This window comes from Peromyscus maniculatus, chromosome 23 (genome assembly GCF_049852395.1).
Source record: "Peromyscus maniculatus bairdii isolate BWxNUB_F1_BW_parent chromosome 23, HU_Pman_BW_mat_3.1, whole genome shotgun sequence".
NCBI classification, from domain to species: Eukaryota; Metazoa; Chordata; class Mammalia; order Rodentia; family Cricetidae; genus Peromyscus; species Peromyscus maniculatus.
In genome coordinates, this window is record NC_134874.1 from 20,525,432 (window position 1) to 20,544,020 (window position 18,589).

At 50.0% G+C, this 18,589-nt stretch overlaps 1 protein-coding gene across 5 annotated transcripts in view; it reads right to left on the minus strand.

The window, feature by feature from the left end:
• Positions 1–10,781, minus strand: part of Stx2 (syntaxin 2) — a 25,147-nt gene extending 14,366 nt beyond the window's left edge. For 2 of the 5 annotated variants that reach the window (XM_006971378.4, XM_006971377.4), the window contains exons 1-2: positions 10,612–10,780; positions 466–543 (exon numbers count right to left, since the gene is read on the minus strand). In XM_006971378.4, the coding sequence (XP_006971440.1) occupies positions 466–543; positions 10,612–10,641 (108 nt within the window). In that variant the 5' untranslated portion in view covers positions 10,642–10,780. Of the gene's footprint in view, positions 1–465; positions 544–10,604 lie in introns of all 5 variants that reach the window. The other 3 variants (XM_076561088.1, XM_042267826.2, XM_016002788.3) reach the window with 3 other exon arrangements.
• Positions 10,782–18,589: the final 7,808 nt, after the last annotated feature.

Sequence of the window (18,589 nt, forward strand, 5' to 3'; positions counted from 1 at the left end):
ATGAACAGTCACTGTGTCAATATCAAGTGTAATTGTGATGCTGCTCAAAGTCCCAAAGAACTTAACATATTTCAAACAACTTTAAAAACAGCCACGGTCAGGAGGCTGAGGCATCGGGATGGCAGGGCCAACGGTAACCTGAGCCACACACGGAGACATTATCTCAAAACTCCAAAATCAAAACAAGCAAAAATACAGTCACGTGTCAGTCATGATGGGGACACTCTGAGGACCATATGGCTGGGTGACTTGCCGGTGGGAGTGACATGGAGTACAGATGGCTTTGACGGTACCAGTGGCACAACAACCTCATGGCAGCACGGTCATATAGAAGGTCCACTGTTAGCAAAGACGCGGTTCCGGGGTGCATGGGTGTGCTGTTTCACAGGTGACCACAAACACTGCTACAGGTAGGTAATCAGGGCCAAAGGTAAAGTCTGAGGCTGCACGTCCTTAAGCACTTACCTGATGGAAGAAATCGTCCATGAAATGGTCCTTCTCAGCAATGACGACAGCACTGTCTCCATCGTCGCTTTTCCTACACTACAAGGGAAAACATTTTCAGAGTGTCGCACGGGCCCCACAGCACCTCCGCCCACTGAGCACCGAGTGCAGCAGAGTGGCCGCACTCCACAACCTGCAGCCACCTAATTCTGCAGCTTCCTCGTGGTGACAGGTGACACCAAGGGGGAGTGGGAGCCCAGGAAGAAAACAAAGGCCAGATACCTATGCAGGTGGTCAGCCAGGGCCACTCAAAACAGGTTTGTCTCATTATAGATGGTTGTGAGCCACCTTGTGGTTGCTGGGAACTGAGGTGGCTCACAACAGTCTGTAATGAGATCCAGTGCCCTCTTCTGGCAGGTAGGCATGCATACAGGCAGAACTCTGTATACATTAATTAAAAAACAAAAACAGGTGTCTCCAAGAACTGAAGTACTACTGTACATACACACATACATGCACACACACATACACACAAAGTCATCCCAGGGATTGACTCTGGGCTCTGAGCATGCTAAGCAAGTACTCTTAACGCTGGGCTATATCATTATCCCTGTAATATTTATATTTTCTGTAAAGATTAAAAATGCTACTGGGGGTGGGAGCTGGAGAGATGGCTCAGTAGTAAAGAGAATTGGTTGCTCTTCCAGAGATCCTAACTTCAATTCCCGGACCCACATGGAGGCTCACAACTGTCTATAACTGTGCATGTCCATGGGATCTGTGCAGATGAACATGAAGGCAAAACACCATATACATAAAATATATAAACAAATAAATCTTTTTCTTTTTTAAGCTGGGCAGCAGCTGCACATGCCTTTAATCCCAGCATTCAGGAGGCAGAGGCAGGCAGACTAGCCTGGTCTTCAGAGCAAGTTCCAGGATAGCCAGGGATACATAGAGAAACCCTGTCTCAAACAATTTAAAAAAAAAAAAAAAAAGGGCCGGGTGTGGTGGCGCACACCTTTAATGCCAGCACTCGGGAGGCAGAGGCAGATGAATCTCTGTGAATTCGAGACCAGCCTGGTCTACAAAGCGAATTCCAAGACAGCCAGGACTGTTACACAGAGAAACCCTATCTTAAAAAACAAAACAAAACAAAAAGTAAAATAGATAAAATAAAATGCTACTAGGTTTGGTGGTGTACACCTATGATCCTAGCACTTGAGAGGTAGAGGCAGAATGACCAGAAGTTCCAGGTCAATCTCCACTACATAATGAGATCAAGGCCAGCCTGGGAAACAGGAGAGCTTATCTAAAAACAAGCAAAACTTCGGACAGCACTAGCTAACTTTTGTAGAGTGCGTACTAACTTCCGAGGTGTGTCAGCTGGCATCCTTTCTTTCTAAGAGGGTAACGATCACCACGCTGTGTTAATAATAAGAAACATTAGGACACGGAAAGAGGAGTTGGGGAAACCAGAATCAAGTAACTGGAGAAGACGACAGTAACGTCACAGACACAGCTAGAACCGAGCTACTTTTTAGCAACGGCCTAAACAGGACCAAACATACACAGAACCCGACACTTCCTTAAGCCTGATGCATGGCCTTGGAGATCCTGAGAACGCTGGATGACGTACTAACTAGCCCAGCTGTTGCTGCCCTTGGGGCCTGGGGCCTTGTGTCTGCTGCACAGGATGCTAGTGGAATGCTGGCATTGCCTGTGCAGGAACCCGCCTGGAAGCCTCCCTTCCACGCCATCAAAGCCTCTACAGCACAGACAGCTCTAAATTGGCCAGCATCGGCTTTTGTCACAGCTCTAAGCCCCCTCAGAAGCTGGCCTCTAAATCCCACTGCTGAGCCCAGCCTGCCAGGAGGCACCGGGGAGGGACTTGCTGAGCTCTCTCCCCTAGGGGAGCCCCATGAGTCAGCAAGATCCCAGCCTCCCAGCCTCCTGTCCAGCAGCCAAGCCCGGCAAGGCATCTTAGGAACCGACCTCCACGGCTTGAGGAACCCAGCCTTCACCCCGGAGGTCTGACACACAGCAGCGCTCCTTTACCACCCATGAAAACGTGCAAACAAAATTCTACTACAATTCTCAGCTAAAAAAAAAATCTGCGAATTTTAAGACACGTTAAAGCCGAGCAGTGTGGCGCTGGCCTTTAACCCCAGCACTCGGAAGACAGAGGCAGCGATCTCTGAGTTCCAGGCCAGTCAGGGTTACAGAGAGAGACCCTGCTCCACCCCCCCGCCCCAAAAAAAAAGAAAAGAAAGGAAGAAAGAGAAATATGTTATAAAAGCACAACGAATTCTGCCTCCCTCGTACCACCCAGGTCCCTCACTATGGCACACTCAGCTCTTCCCACATCCTATACACCCTCTAGTGCTGTTTGGTGGATAAGATGGCTGGTTAGTTAAGGCTGGGGTGTGGCTCTAAGAGACAGGAGTATGAGAGGAACCTCTGTCACTAGGGAAGATGAGTGTGAAGGGGCCCCAAAATAGCCTGACCACACAGCAGCCATGACAGGCTTAGGGGCCTAGACACAGCTTCTGTGACAGGTTTACTGGCAGGCGACACCCAGATCCAGGAAAAGCTTAAGCTGATACCACCCAGGGATCCACCCAGGGGTGAGGAAGTACCTGACACCCCAAACATTCCAACCATTAGATAAGGTGGCCAGATGTCCTTGAGTCTAGCACACACCTATTTCTTGTTTTACAGATACCCCTAGACAATTGTCAGCCAATCAGGGTCCTGGACACTGGAAATTCCCTCACTCCAACATCCACTATGATAAAAACTGCCCCACCTGAGCTCAGGGCTCTCTGCTCTCACAGCTGTGTTGGACAGACAGAGGAACTAAGCTCTGGCGCTTGATTGAAATAAAGGCTCTTTGCTTTTCCATGCGGGATTCGGTCTCCGTGGTGGTCTTTTGGGGGTCTCTGTGATCTGGGCATAACAATGAGACCTTATAGCTAGGACCAGCTTAATAAAAAAGGGACATCAGGCTGGAGAGATGGCTCAGCGGATAAGAGCACTGACTGCTCTTCCAGAGGTCCTGAGTTCAATTCCCAGCACCCACATGGCAGCTAACAACTGTCTCTAACTCCAAGATCTGACACCCTCACACAGACATAATACATACAGGCAAAACACTAATGTATATAAAAGAATAATAAATAAATTAAAAAAAAAGAATCACCTAAGAGTGCCTTATATATCCACGAAGCCTAGCACAGCCCCCTCTGGCTCCTCAGGGCCACATGGACACCCCTTCTGTGTGACTTTCCCGAGCCCAAGTCATACTGTCAGTCAACTGCTCGCCCAGATGCCCAGAATGAAGGACAGTACTGAAGTATGTATGACAGGCTGAACCAATAGCCCTAAGCAAGGGAACCACAGTTGGGACAGGGGCACTGACATGCCCAGTTAGGATGGCTACTCCAGAGGAGGGTGGATCATTAATTAAGCTGAGACAGTCACAGAGCAAGGTGAGATCAAAGCACAGGGGATCTGCAAGCTTGGGAGTGGAGTGTCAAGGACCAGTGTCTCGGAATCTACAAGATGCAAAGAGAGCCCGGCAGTGGTGGCACACGTCTTTAATCCCAGCACTCGGGAGGCAGAGGCAGGCGGATCCCTGTGAGTTCGAGGCAGCCTGGGCTACCAAGTGAGTTCCAGGAAAGGCGCAAAGCTACACAGAGAAACCCTGTCTCGAGAAAAAAAAAAAAAAAAGCTTGAAGCCACCCTGTATAACCCAGTGAGATCCTCTTGGGGTTGGGGGAGGTGGGGGGTACAGGTGCTGGTAGGACATGCCTATAATTCCAGCACTTGGGAAGCAGGGGGTAGGAGGATCCTGAGTTTGGGGCCAGACTGGGCTACACAGCAAACTCTAAGCTAAACTGGGATATACAGCAAGACATAGATAATGGATGGAGGGAGGGAAAGAGGGAGGGAGGGGAGAGGAGGGAAGGGGAGGGGAGGGGAAAGGCTGCTGCAGGTATCACACAGTGCCCTGGAGCCGTGAGCACCTCCAGTACCCCATTTCTGACAATCCTCTCTGAGAATGAGCCATGGCCTGAAAATGTGCCCAGAGTCTCAGAGACACAAGGCAGTGGCAAGTTCAAGACAGGGTGGTTAGGGAATCAGGGGCACATGGAGAGAAACCATTCTGCACCTCTGGGCAGGCCTCTGGGACAGAAGGTGACCATTGCTATGGACACTGGGAAAAGCCAGACAGGGACTTGCCGGTGGTGAAGGTGTGAGCGAGGCAGAGAAGGAGAACATGCAGGGTCACAGAGGCTAGGAAAGCTGTCAGGAAGGAGGCTCATCCTGCAGCTAAGAGGCCAAGAGGAAGTCTGGCCATGGCAGATGCTCTCAGGCCATCGAGTTTACATATATCTTGAGCAAAAACAGGAAACAATTGGTCTACGGGAAAACCCAGAATCTCCTCTACATGACCCGATCCGTTCTGATTTACTAACATCCTAAAGTGCAGCTCACTGTAACTTCTTGCTCTTCCGCCCTCAACCACGGGAATTCACGGCACACCATCACTTCCAGTCTGTCTCTAGGGCCTCCTCTAGCTCAGACCTGGCACACTCTCTCTGTGCTTGTATGTCAGAGACAGATTCACCCTGGACGCAGAGGTTAAGCCATCTCAGGCAAGCTGCTCCAGGTTTTGTGTTAAATGGGCAAAGGAGCCAAGCAGGAAGCTTCTCTCGGCCCATACACAATCTGTGAATGCAAACCGCTTTCCACAACTAATCCTCTTTGCAATAAGATCTTACTACATCACCTAAGCGAACCTGGAACCCAGGACCCTCCTGCCTCAACCTCCCAAGCATTGGAATCATGGCCATTCAAAGGAGATCATTTTTAAGTCCTTCACAGGTGATCACCATGAGTACCTTTTCCTCAGGTGGATGTGTACACAGCTAATGAGGAGCTTTTCTGCAAAACCTCAAACTCTGGGTCACTAGGGCCATTGCAGTTCAGCCATTTTAACCACAAAATTAAACACTAGATCTTATCTACAAAGAAGTAATATTTGGATATACGGTGTGAAGAGGCAGGCAACCCATCCCAAACTACATGAAAAAACACATTTCACTAAACAAAAATTAAACTGGAAAGTAGTCCTTGTGTTTGTCTTTTGAAACAGGGTCTCAAGTGGCCCAGGCCAGAAGCTACGAACTCAGAATGCTTTACATTTCTGACCCTTCTACAACCCCCTCCCAAATGCTGCGATTACAGTCATGGACACCACGCCCAAATTTCCTGCTCATGCTTGTAATCCCAGCATGGGGAGGCTGAGGCAGGAGGCTTGCTAGGAAGTCAAGGTCGGCCTAGGCTACCTAGTTAAGTTCCAAGCTGGCCTGGGCCGTAGTGTGAGACCATCCCCCAAACCTCCCCAACCAAAATGAAAAACAAACTCGGAAGGCAGAGCCAGGCGGATCTCTGTGGTTTACAGACGAGATCCAGGACAGGCACCAAAACTACAAAGAGAAACCCTGTCTCGAAAAAGCAAAAAAAAAAAAAAAAGAAAGAAAGAAAGAAAGAAAAGAAAAACAAGTTACTTTAAACATGCCAAATTCAATTCAGTTAATTTTCAACTAGGGATATTAAAGAGAAAGTGGCTTTTTCTAACTTCTAAAAACAGAAACCCTAATAGGTATCAACAGTGTAAGCCCAGGGCACTTGCCTCTTGTCCCAGAGGCTCCTGGGTTAGATACACACTTCTCTGAGAGGCAGAAAGACAACCATCATACAAGAAAACCCGAGTATTCAGAGTTTCGTATACAAGTTAGAATTACAGTATGTGTACCGCGATGCCTTTTAAAATGTGGGTCCTGAGGACTGCCCCCATTGTCCTCAAGCTCGCAAGGCAAGCACTTTACCAACTAAGCCATGTCCCCAGGCCACCGATTCACATGCCCGCCCTATTTCTGGGCATCCTGGGATAAAGAATGACTTACTGGGGCCCATGAGATGGCTCAGTGGGTCAGTGTGCCTGCCATCAAGCCTGACCACCTCAGTGTGACTAAAGACTCAAATGGTGGAGACATAAACAACTCCAAGTGGTCTTCTGACTTCCACATGCGCACTGTGGTGCATGCACTCAAATAAACACATCAAGTTGATGTATTTGTTTTTAAATTGCTGTTTGAGTTTCTGACTTTAGTTTCAATTAGAAAAACAACAACAACAACAAATTAGGTTTGGGATCAGGACAGAATTCCCAACAACTTCTGAGATGGCCCTCAGCATACTTCTGCCACTTTGTACTATTCATCTATTCATACGGAGGAGCTTTGGGACATCGACTATTATAAAATCCAAAAAGCAACACTGTGCTCTGAATCCCATAGTATCAAATATTCAACCAAGATTTAATTCTTTATGTAAAAACAAACACATATATCTCATTTGCTGTCATCCTCGATAAATGATAAGTGTATGGATACCAAAGAATTGTTTAAAGATACATCTATGATTTATCATTATCAGTCAATGCTCCATTTGTATAACTGTATTACAGACTTACACATGCAGGAGCATGTAAAAATTTCTCAAGTGAAAAGGGGTCACTAGTGAAAACACTTAAGAAACCAGGTCTTGAGCCGGGCAGTGGTGGCACACGCCTTTAATCCCAGCACTCGGGAGGCAGAGGCAGGCGGATCTCTGTGAGTTCGAGGCCAGCCTGGTCTACAGAGAGTTCCAGGAAAGGCGCAAAGCTACACAGAGAAACCCTGTCTTGAAAAACCAAAAAAAAAAAAGAAGAAAGAAAAGAAACCAGGTCTTAGGGCAGTGGGCCTCAGACCCTGCTCCAAGGCTGCAACCCTTCAGAGAGCGGAGGCTGGGTTTCTGCTGCAAAAGCAAACCCAGCCACAACCAGCAGAAATCACTCTGGTGTTTTCAAGAGGGAAGAAATCCAACTGATGATGGGGGCCTTGACAGTCTCGACTCCTGCCCATTCTCTCATCACCAACTCCAGTTTCACACTGACTGCCTCATTCACAGTGGTGGCATCTTCACTCAAATGGAACGCATTGAAGTCAAGTCACTGCTAATACAAGTAAGTCGCTGACACTTTACGGGCAGCAGTACAGATGGAACTCGAAACTGGTCACAGTCAATGATGTGGAGACAAACAAGAGGGAACCCGGGGAAATGACACACACAGCTAAAGCACTGTTAGGATGGCATTAGAGACAATGACAGGCTCTTAAGGCTTTCATCATAAACGGTCTTCCCAATGTTCATCTTTCTGTCAACATGCAAAGACGCTGGTGGATGAGGCAGCTGACTCTCTCGCTGCTCCAGCTGCCCTGAGCGAAAGGACTGTCGGTCAACCAGCCATCTGGACTCCCCCTAGGCCAGCCCCAGCCATGTTGAACATTACATGCTTTGAGGAACCCACACAATGCCTGGAGCTCACGGCTCCAGCTCCAATAGGCACAGCCTCTGCCAGGGTTTTCAGCCTGCACGCGACTTGTTGCTGTCACAAGACTTTGTGAACTCTGGGGGGGACCCAGGACCCATTTCCCCCTAAATCAGCAGGATGGATGCTAAAGAGGCAAACTGGGAGCCGGGCGGTGGTGGCGCACGCCTTTAATCCCAGCACTCGGGAGGCAGAGGCAGGCAGATCTCTGTGAGTTCGAAGCCAGTCTGGTCTACAGAGCGAGATCCAGGACAGGCACCAAAACTATACAGAGAAACCCTGTCTCAAAAAAAAACAAAAACAAAAAACAAAAACAACAAAAAGAGGCAAACTGGGGATTTGCTGGGATTGGTGCAAACCCAAACCTTCATTTGCAAAGGGGGTCTGGGATTGGTACGCACTCCCCACCCCACACACACACATCTAGACAGCCAGGCTGTCCAGCTCCTTCAGCGCTCATCTGGAGCGTGGGCTGTGCTGGCCCTGCCTCATGCAAGCAAGCTTCTTGGGAGTGGTCTTGCCCCACCCCCACTTCCAGCGGCGCAGGAGGGGACTGGTGGCGTGGAGAAAGGCAGGTGCAGCAGCTCTGACCGACAGTGGAGCAGACAGGACAGCCTGACAGCACACACCGAGTCACGGCAGCTGCAGGGGAGGAAGGGCAGGACCAGGGTCAACGGAGAAGCAGAAGCAGCCAGAGCGGCAGTAGCTGCAGGGTGGGAAGCCACTCAGCAGTTCTAGGGTGTGACAGGAAGGAGCAGAGGAGCGGCGGAGCGGAGGCCGGAGGCGCACAGAAGCCTTTAAGGGCCAGAGAAGAGTTCCAGAGGGCTGTCAGGTCTTTAGGGCCAAGGATCTCAGACCTCAGCGGAGACCGTCCTAGCAGCTGTTAAGGCCCCACTGCCCAAGCACGCTTGCTCAGTGTCCCAGTGCCTAGAGCTGTGACACTGGAGGGCACCGCCACCTGCTGCTGCTGCTCCTCAGGGTCGTCAACAAAACCTACCAAGAGTCCAGCCCTGGAAGCAATTTCTCTCCCTTCCCAGGTTTCTACCTGGGTCCAGCAAAAGAGCCTCAGGTGGGTGAGGGTCACCAAGCAGATCAGCACAGAAACATGAAATGCCGCGTGTGTGTGTGTGTGTGTGTGTGTGTGTGTGTGTGTGTGTGTGTAGAAGTTAAGACGCTGCTCTCCAGGGGGTAGAAAACAATGGTTGCAGGGTCTGGGAAGGGTACAAGGGAACAGTGCAGACAGGTGGCTCTGGGGTCCGGCTGGAGAGGAAAAATGCCTTCCAATGCTCGGCATCACAGTGGGGTAACTGTGGTCGATGACTTGCAAGTAGCTACTGAGGAGGGTCTTGAGGTGCTCACCCCAAAGAAATAAGCATCTGAGAGGGTATGGTCAATCACCCTGACTGGGCTCGAACTGCATACATGTCTTGAATGTCACATCATACCCTAAAAGTGGGTGCAATGACTGTGTCCACTGCAAATGTAGATATACATGGTAAGCCCTCTTCCCCTCTAAAGAGTCCAGCCTCTCTCTTGCTACAATGCTCACTAGTGACTAAAGCCCTGTGTTAAAGTGTAAACACATTTCTGGTCCCCAGTGCACTGGGAAAATACCTCAGGCAGCTGTGGGTGGTGGTGACCGCACCAGGCACCTAGCCCCTGAGCGCCAAGTTCGTGTGGTGTCTGTGAGGGACCCTTGGTACAGCCTTCTGTATCAGGCACGAAACACAGAGGTGGGAAAAGAGACCCTACAGGGTGGAGCGGGCGGCTGGAGAGGTTGTGATAAGAGCCTTGCAAATGAGACCAGGCAGGCAGTGCCATGGGGAGTCCCAAGCAGGCATCAAACATCAGCCCAGGCCTGGAGGTCTAAGCCCAGCTCTTGCTCCTTGCCTAAAACCCTGAACCACCTCTCACTCATTGAAATTAGACCTGTTAGGGGTCAAAAAGATCCTGACCCAAACATCAGTCCACAGCAGCCAGGGGTATAGAGCCAAGGCAGGCAGAGAACCCATCCCCAGACACCTACCGGAACCTGTGCCCAGAAGTGCTCTCCCCAGACTAAGATACAGCCAAAACACAGGCTCTGGACCTCTCCTATTGCCCACGCCTGGAGTCCCAACAACCTGAGTTCCTGGGAACCCCAGGAGTCCTGTCCCAGGAACCCACTCGCAGCCATGCCCAGGGACCCACGGAGATCTCGCCCCCCAGGAACCCCACCCTAACAACCCTTGAAGACCCCAGGAACCCTAGAGCCCTTCCCGCTGAGACTCTGCTTAGAAACACTGCTCGGCTCCCTTCTGTGCATCCTGTGACGCTAGAAAACCCTGGAGCCCACTCTCTGGAACCCTGCTCGGAAGCCGCTTGGGTCCTTCCTCAAGACTACTCCCTGCCACCCCTGGAGACCCCGGTGCCTCTGGAGGCCCCAGGACACCTAGAACTCTCTTATTCGATCCCTCCTAGAGACACTGCCCGGGTCCCACCCGGGATGTACTTCCTCAGACCTCTCTTCCCTGGTCTCCCTCTCCAGGCCCACCTCCTGGGGTCCGCTCCCGGCCCCCCTACTCAAGCTCCTCCTAGGATCTTGCTCCTGGACTCCCCTTCCTGAGTCCCTCCCCCATCATCCCTCTCTCCGGGTCCCTCCTGGAGTCTTTGCCCCGGACCCTCAGCAGCCCGCCCGCCCGCCCGCCCGCCCGCCGGCCCGGACCGCTATCCGGCGCACCGCTCACCGCCGTGAGGTCGGGCAGCCGGTCCCGCATCCCCACCGGCCAGCAGGGCGGGGCGCCCGCCTCTCAAGCTGCCCGGCTGCACACTCTCGAGTGGCCGCGTCGCCGCCTCTGCCCGCCGGGGTCCTGGCCCCGCGCCGCCGCCCTCCCTCGGCCAGGCGCTACCACGGCAACCGCGCCCGCGCTCTCTGCGCTTGCGCCTGCCCCACCCCCTCCCGCGGGACCCCGGGCGCCTGGGCGGGTCGTCGCGAGGGGTGGGGGAGTGGGCGTGGTTCCATCTGGGGGCGGGGACTGGCCTAAGTCCTCGGCCGGCGTGGTTCGACTGTTTAACACGCTGTCCGCCCTTGCTGATCGCTGCGCTTTCGCTCGTTTTGTTTACTCAAACAATTCAAGAGCTGGGGGTATAGATCGGTGGCTAGCCCTTGCCTGCCATGCGCTAGATTTATGCCCAACCGCGAAAGAACAAAATTCTAAATTCACCATTACAGCACACTTGGACAGCAAAGCAATCAGGAATAAGGTAGGCACACCTATCACCTATCCTGACCCTGAGAGCGCCACACCTGGGTCCTCAGACAAAGAACACCTGCAGGTCCCCCCCTTGATGCAGTTCTGATGGGAGATTCAAGCAGTGCAGCTACTCTTCTGGTCACTGTGACAGTGTACCCATCAGATGCCGAGTAAGGGAGGAAGGATTTATTTTGGCTCACGATTTGAGGGGCTAAAGTCCATCGTGTTAGGAAAGGCATGGCGGCGGACGGCCCATGTTGGTGGGGGCATCAACCAACTATAGCCCCCAAAGCTGGGGCATCACTTTCTCCAGCTAGGCCACACCTCCTAAAAGTTCCACAACCTCCCAAAAGAGTGCCAAGCGCCTGAGAGTATTCAAACAAGTATTCAAACGCACTGGCCTGTGGAAGACATTTCACATTCAAATAATCACACAGGGGAAGAGGACAGATTATCAGCAGCAAAGAGGTGTGCATAGGGTGGAATGTGAGGAAAACCACAGAACAAGCTTCTTCCAACCTTCCTGTGTCCCTTCTGTGAAGCCAACCCCCCTGTGATGGGAGGGTACTGATGGTCAACCTAACAGGATATAGGCTCGCCGAGGAGACAAGTCTCTGGGCTCCCTTATGAGGGATTATCTACATTAGGTTAATTGACAAGCAAAGACCCTTCCTAACTGTTTGCAGTGCCTTCCCATGTTCTGGGGTCCTGAACCCAATAAATAGGAGAAAGGGAGCTGAGTGAGCACCAGCATTCATTCATCTCTTTGTACTTCCTGACTGTGGATGCCATGGGACCACCTGCCTCAACCTGATGATGTGAAGTCCCCAACCTTGAACTGTGAGCCAAAGTGAACCCTATCTTCCTATGTGAGCCTCATAATGGCTGTGCACAGTAGCTTTCTTTCTTTCTTTCTTTCTTTTTTTAATTTCGTTTTTGTTTTTTGGAGACAGGGTTTCTCTGTGTAGCTTTGGAGCCTATTCTGGAACTCACTCTGTAGCCCAGGCTGGCCTCAAACTCAGAGATCTGCCTGCCTCTGCCTCCCAGTGCTGGCATTAAAGGCATGTGCCACCACCGCTCGGCCTAGCTTTCATTCTTTTTTGTTTTTTTAAAGATTTATTTATTTATTATGTATACAGAAGAGGGCACCAAATCTCATTACAGATGGTTGTGAGCCACTATGTGGTTGCTGGGAATTGAACTCAGGACCTCTGGAAGAACAGTCGGGGCTCTTAACCTCTGAGCCATCTCTCCAGCCCCTAGCTTTCATTCTTAAGTATGCTGGCAGGTGAGCTAAGGCTCTGCAGGAAGGAGTGCACTTACCAGTGATCAGCCACAAATTTGTGGGAGCCTATCCTTAAGTGTGTAGCATTATCCTGGGCTGTGGTAGTGGTGCACGCCTTTAATCCCACCACTACAGGCAGAGGCAGGTTGATTTCGATGAGTTGGAGGACAGCCTGATCTACAGCGTGAGTTTCAGGACAGCCAGGGCTACACAGAGAAACCCTGCCTTGAAAAAAACAAATAACAACAACAAAATGGAGGATTAGCTTGTGCTTCCCAAATATAAACCCAGCTGGACACCGTCTGGATAGGTTTAATGCTTCAGGTAGCAAGGCAGATCTGAGAAGAAAAAAGGAAGGAAGGAGGGAGGGATGGAAAGGAGAAGATGAACATTTTTTTTATATATAAAAACATTTAAACTCTAAAGATACAGGGTTTCTCTGTGTAGCTTTGTGCCTTTCCTGGAACTCATTTGGTAGTTCAGGCTGGCCTTGAACTCACAGAGATCTGCCTGGCTCTGCCTCCCAAGTGCTGGGATTAAAGGCATGCGCCACCACCGCCGGTTTACTTGCTTTGTTTCTTTTGAGATCGAGTCTCCTTGGAACACAGCGTGGCCTCAAACTCCTTGTATGCATGAACTTTTTTTTTCCCTCTGAGACGACGGGGTTTCTCTGTGTAATATTCATGGCTGTCCTGGAACTAACTCACTTTGTAGACCAGCCTGGCCTTGCACTCACACAGATCTGCCTGCCTCTTGAATCCTGAGCTCTGGGATTAAGGGCATGGGCCACCACTTCTGGCCTTAGAGTTGCTAGATTCAGCCGGGCAGTGTTGGTTCGGGTGCCTTTAATCCCAGCATTCAGGAGGCAGAGGGCAGGCAGATCTCTGTGAGTTCAAGGCCAGTCTGGACAGCCATAGCTGTTACACAGAGAAACCCTGTCTGGGAAAAACAAAAAGCCAAAAACCAAGAACCAACCAACCGAACAAACAAACGAAAAAACCATAGATGTTAGATTCTAACCCCCTCTCCCTATGAATGAGACCTTTACAATATGAATGGGACCTTAGAAGAAATGGCCATTTACAATTCAGCTCACCATGAGCTGAAGTCATGACTCAGAGCTCTACCTCAGAGACAGAACATGCAGAGGGATGTCACAACTAGGAGATGGCTAAGTCACTGCAACCACATGTCTACAAAACAAGGGGTGGCCATGAATGCCAGCCACTCGGAAAAAAAAAAAAAAGCTCAGGGGCAGCAGGGCACAGACTTCCAATGGTCTGCCCACTTCTGCTTTTCAGACTTCCAGAAACATCTCTGGCAGGGCTTGGTGGTGCAGACCTGCCACCCCAGGTTCTCAGGAGGACAAGGCAGTAGGACCCCGAGTTCAAATCCAACCGGGACTGCAAAGTGCATTTAAGGATAGTCTGGGCAGTTTAGTGAGACGTTGATCTCCAAGTCAAAAGTGAAAAGATGGCTGAAGGATTATATCTCAGTAGTGGTGTTTGCCTGGCAACCTTGAGGCCTGGGTTTAATACCAGGGCCAGGTAGGGGATCCATTTTTGTCCTATTGAGGGATTCAGTTTGTGGTAGTTTGTTAAGCCGATGACACCTTGTAATTATCTTATAAATAGGACAGTTATGCTGCACACATTGGCTGTTGACACCGCTTATAAGGGGCCACTTTTAAAACCAAGCATTTAAAATGTGCGCACATCTTGAAACTAAAAAAGCCAATGTTTGAGATAAATACACAGTTGAGCGTATGCTGGAAAGCCATATAATGGAATGCTATCTATTCACACACACACACACACACACACACACACACACACACACACACACACACACACACACCACACATCCTTACATCTCTATCCATAGGCATCTCAGGCCGGTTTCAATTCGTGAGAAGTCCTCAAACAGTTTTAGGTTTTCTTCTGGTATTTTCTCTCCTTTCTGAAGACTAGATTCTTCTAAAGTGACAAGGGACACAGGGTCAAAGTATCATAGAAACTGGATTTTGGGTGACCAGCACACTGCTCTTAAAACTCCCTTTAGCAGCCGGGCGGTGGTGGCGCACACCTTTAATCCCAGCACACGGGAGGCAGAGCCAGGCGGATCTCTGTGAGTTCGAGGCCAGCCTGGTCTACAGAGTGAGTTCCAGGACAGGCTCCAAAGCTACACAGAGAAACCCTGTCTCAAAAAACAAAACAAAACAAAACAAAAAAAACTCCCTTTAGCTGGGAATAGCCATCACTCCTACCTAACCTGGGAAACCAACTTGGTCTGACAGACACCCCTCACATGCCACAAGCAGCAAGTCTGAGATCAAGGGCCTCCAGAGCTGGGGTCTGGGAAAGCTTCTTCCCTCTCCTGGGTCCTGGGATAGGGGAAGAACAAAGGCGCTCCCTGGAGACTCTTGTGTTGTTGAGATAGATACTCTGAGGAAGACCAGGGACTCACTATGTAGCTGAGGCTGGCCTTGATCTTCTTGCTTCTGCCCTGAAAATGCTGGGATTACACCACTCAACCAGTTTTCTTTCTTTCTTTCTTTCTTTCTTTCTTTCTTTCTTTCTTTCTTTCTCTCTCTCTCTCTCTCTCTCTCTCTCTCTTTCTTTCTTTCTTTTTTTTTTTTTTTTGATTTTTCGAGAGAGGGTTTCTCTGAGGGTTTCTCTGTGTAACAGTCCTGGCTGTCGTGGAACTCGCTTCATGGACCAGGCTACCCTCGAACTCACAGAGATCCACCTGCCTCTACCTCTCAAGTGCTGGGATTAAAGGCGTGCACCACCATTGCCCGACTTCTACCAGGTTTCTTTTACCACACTTGTCTCTGTTTCTTTTCTTTTTCTTTCTTTTTTTTTTTTTTTTTTTAAGATTTATTTATTTTTTATACAGTGTTCTGCATGCATGTGTCCCTGCAAGCCAGAAGAGGGCGCCAGATCTCATTACAGGTGGTTGTGAGCCACCATGTGGTTGCTGGGAATTGAACTCAGGTCCTCTGGAAGAGCAGTCAGTGCTCTTAACCACTGAGCCATCTCTCCAGCCCCCTTGTCTCTGTTTCAATATAGTCTCTGACCCAAGTTGGCCTCAAACGCCCTGTGTAGCCAAAGATGACGTTGAACTTCTGATCCAGTGCTAGGAATCGAACCCAGGGCCTTGTGTATGCTACACAAGCACTGTACCAACTGACATGTATCCACAACCACAGGGAACACTTTGGTAAGGACACCGGTCCCATTTCTCCATTTGTGAGGTTCTACATGGTACCTCATCGCTTCTCAAAGGCCCTACATCTAAACATAGTCACTTTGGGGGAAGGGGTGTTAAAATGGGAATGGGATGGGGAGTAAACAATACATACTACAAGTACCTATAGACAGAGAAAGCTAAAACATGAATCAACTTGGCTTGCTTGAGGTCCTGAGTTTAATCCCTGTCACAATCACCAAAAACAAACAGAGCTGTGTCCATCAGCCTCTCTGACCCACCTCTTCTTCCCCCTAGCTCCTCAGCTCAGCTGCACAGTGGTTTCTTTTTTTTTGTTGTTGTTTTTTTTTTGTAATTATAAATGCTTGGCCAGTAGCTTAGACTTGTTTTTAGCTAGCTCTTATAACTTAAATGAACCCATTTCTATTCATCTATGCTCTGCCCTGATGCTTGTTTGACTCACACAGTGGTCCTCATATGCTACTCTCTCTCCCTGGAATCTTTTCCTTCACAGCCACCATGTGGTTGCTGGGAATTGAACTCAGGTCCTCTGGAAGAGCAGCCAGTGTGCTTAACCTCTGAGCCATCTCTCCAGCCCTAGTCTGGTTTTTTGCTGGCTTGCTTTGAGACAGCCATCCCTGGAGCTCCCTGCACGATCTGCAGACAGCTCCACTAAAGACTATCCTCTCTGTCGGCAAGTGTTTAGTGTTTGTATGACCTCAGAGAGGGCCAGTGTGGAGTTTTCACTCAACAAAGATTACCAGAGAATTCTCGAAGACAATGCCAAGAGCTAGCTCAGGTCTAAGGTGTGCTGGGATCCCGGGCAGGTGAAGCCATGAATGAAGCACACAGGTCGGATACAGTTCAGGGCACAGCGCACCCTCTGCACAATCCTACGTTCCAGAAGAGAGATGAAGCCAGGGCGCCTAGACGCACGGGTGTCTGGCATAGCTCTTCATTTTGCTTTTTGGGGAAAGAAGTTCTGTGTCAAGGCCAAGCAGTCACATGTGTGAGCCACACTCTCCACTTTAGCATCTGAGAAGTTGCTGATGTTCGTCCCCAGGCTGGGAAATGAGATGGAAAATGTCCGAGAGTTTCTTACTCCTTTGCAAAGAAAAGGAACCTGACAGAGACTGCAGGAACAACAAATACTAGTCCTGCGTTCGGTACATTTTATCTGCTGAATGACTCCTTCTATGAGTTCTATGAGCTACTAAACTTCCAATGGTGTGTGCGCTTCGGTCTCCATCATCTTTTTTTTTTTTTTTTATTTTGATTTCCATAGTGCCGAGCGAGGGCTCTATCATTGAACCACCCTCAAGGCCTTGACTCACCAGGATTCCTACTAGAACCCAGCTCTGCTATTTCTGATTATGCACTGCATGCTCAGAAGGAGCTGAAGGGCCAGCTGACAGCCCAATGGCTACTTAGGGGGTGTGCATTATGTTCAGGGTTCTGTGTTCCACACTGAATAGGACAGACAGGTGACTTCACTTACTCTAATAAGGAGACAGATAAATAACAAATCTGTGAGTCATTATGCACCATATTTCCAGTTAAGTGCTTTGGGGAAGATGAGTCGGTGCTTTGATGGGGAAAGCCTAGCTGGGCGTGAGGCTGAACAGGGTATTCAGGCTGGGCCCTTCAAGGAGCTTCAGCCTGAGGGGGAAGAGGAGCCTGTTAGGCAAAAGTGTAAGGGAAAAGCCTTTAGACAGAGAGACCAGTAAGTACAAAGGCCCTGGAACAGGAGGATATTCGGTTGAAATAAGATTCAGGAAAGGCCGGGTGGCAGTGGCACACGCCTTTAATCCCAGCACTTGGGAGGCAGAGGCAGGCAGATCTCTGTGAGTTCAAGGCCAGCCTGGTCTACAAAGTGAGCTCCAGGAAAGACGCAAAGCTACACAGAGAAACCCTGTCTCAAAAAACTAAAAAAAAAAAAAAAAAAAGATTCAGAAAGGGCCGGGCAATGGTGGTGCGCATGCTTTTAATCCTAGCACTTGGGAGGCAGAGCCAGGCGGATCTCTGTGAGTTCGAGGCCAGCCTGGGCTATGGAGCAAGTTCCAGGACAGGCGCAAAGCTACACAGAGAAACCTTGTCTTGAAAACACACACACACACACACACACACACACACACACACACACACACACACACACACAGGTTGTGAGGGCTCCAAAGAGTTAGAAGAAAGCGGAACAGGGCTGGGGAGGGAAGCAAAGCTAGGGCACCTTAGAGTGAGAGAGAAACCAATGACTGTAGGGCTGGAGAAGGGTGGAGAGGGGTCCTGGAGGGGGGTTTAAGATTGTCTGTGTCCTCAAAGTTTGGAGGAAGGTCACACTACCCCTCTTGTGGTATCGCTATCCATGCTGCATACCCAGAAGTTAATTACAAGGAAGTATTGGACACCATTTGAAAGGGGGCTCTGTCTGCTTTCTGCTGCTATCCAGCATATGCCTGGGATATCACCCTGTGGTGAGAAAGCCTGGTCACTCACAGTGTTAAAGGATTCAGCCTGTGGCTGGTTGGCGGGTCCATTGCTTTTGGTCTATGGGCAGGCAGCAAATCATGGCAGGAATGTGAGATGGCCAGATTAGCTCATGGCCCGAAAGAGAACGAGACTTGGGCCCCATAAAGAGTACAGTGACGCCGGGCGGTGGTGGTGCACACCTTTAATCCCAGCACTTGGGAGGCAGAGGCGGGCGGATCTCTGTGAGTTCGAGGCCAGACTGGTCTCCAAAGCGAGTTCCAAGAGAAACGCTGTCTGGGGGAGGGGGGGGAGAGTACAGTGAGTGACAACAACCTAAAGCCCCTCTCTAGGCCACTGCTCAGTATTGCCATGCCGGGATGAGGCCTTTCACACATGGCCTTTGGGGGACCCTCCAGATTCAAGCAACAGCAGGGATGTCCTGCAAAATGCCGGGTTCATCGAACACTCTGCAAAAGTGTCAAGGGACTGTCCAGAATCTAGATCTAAAGA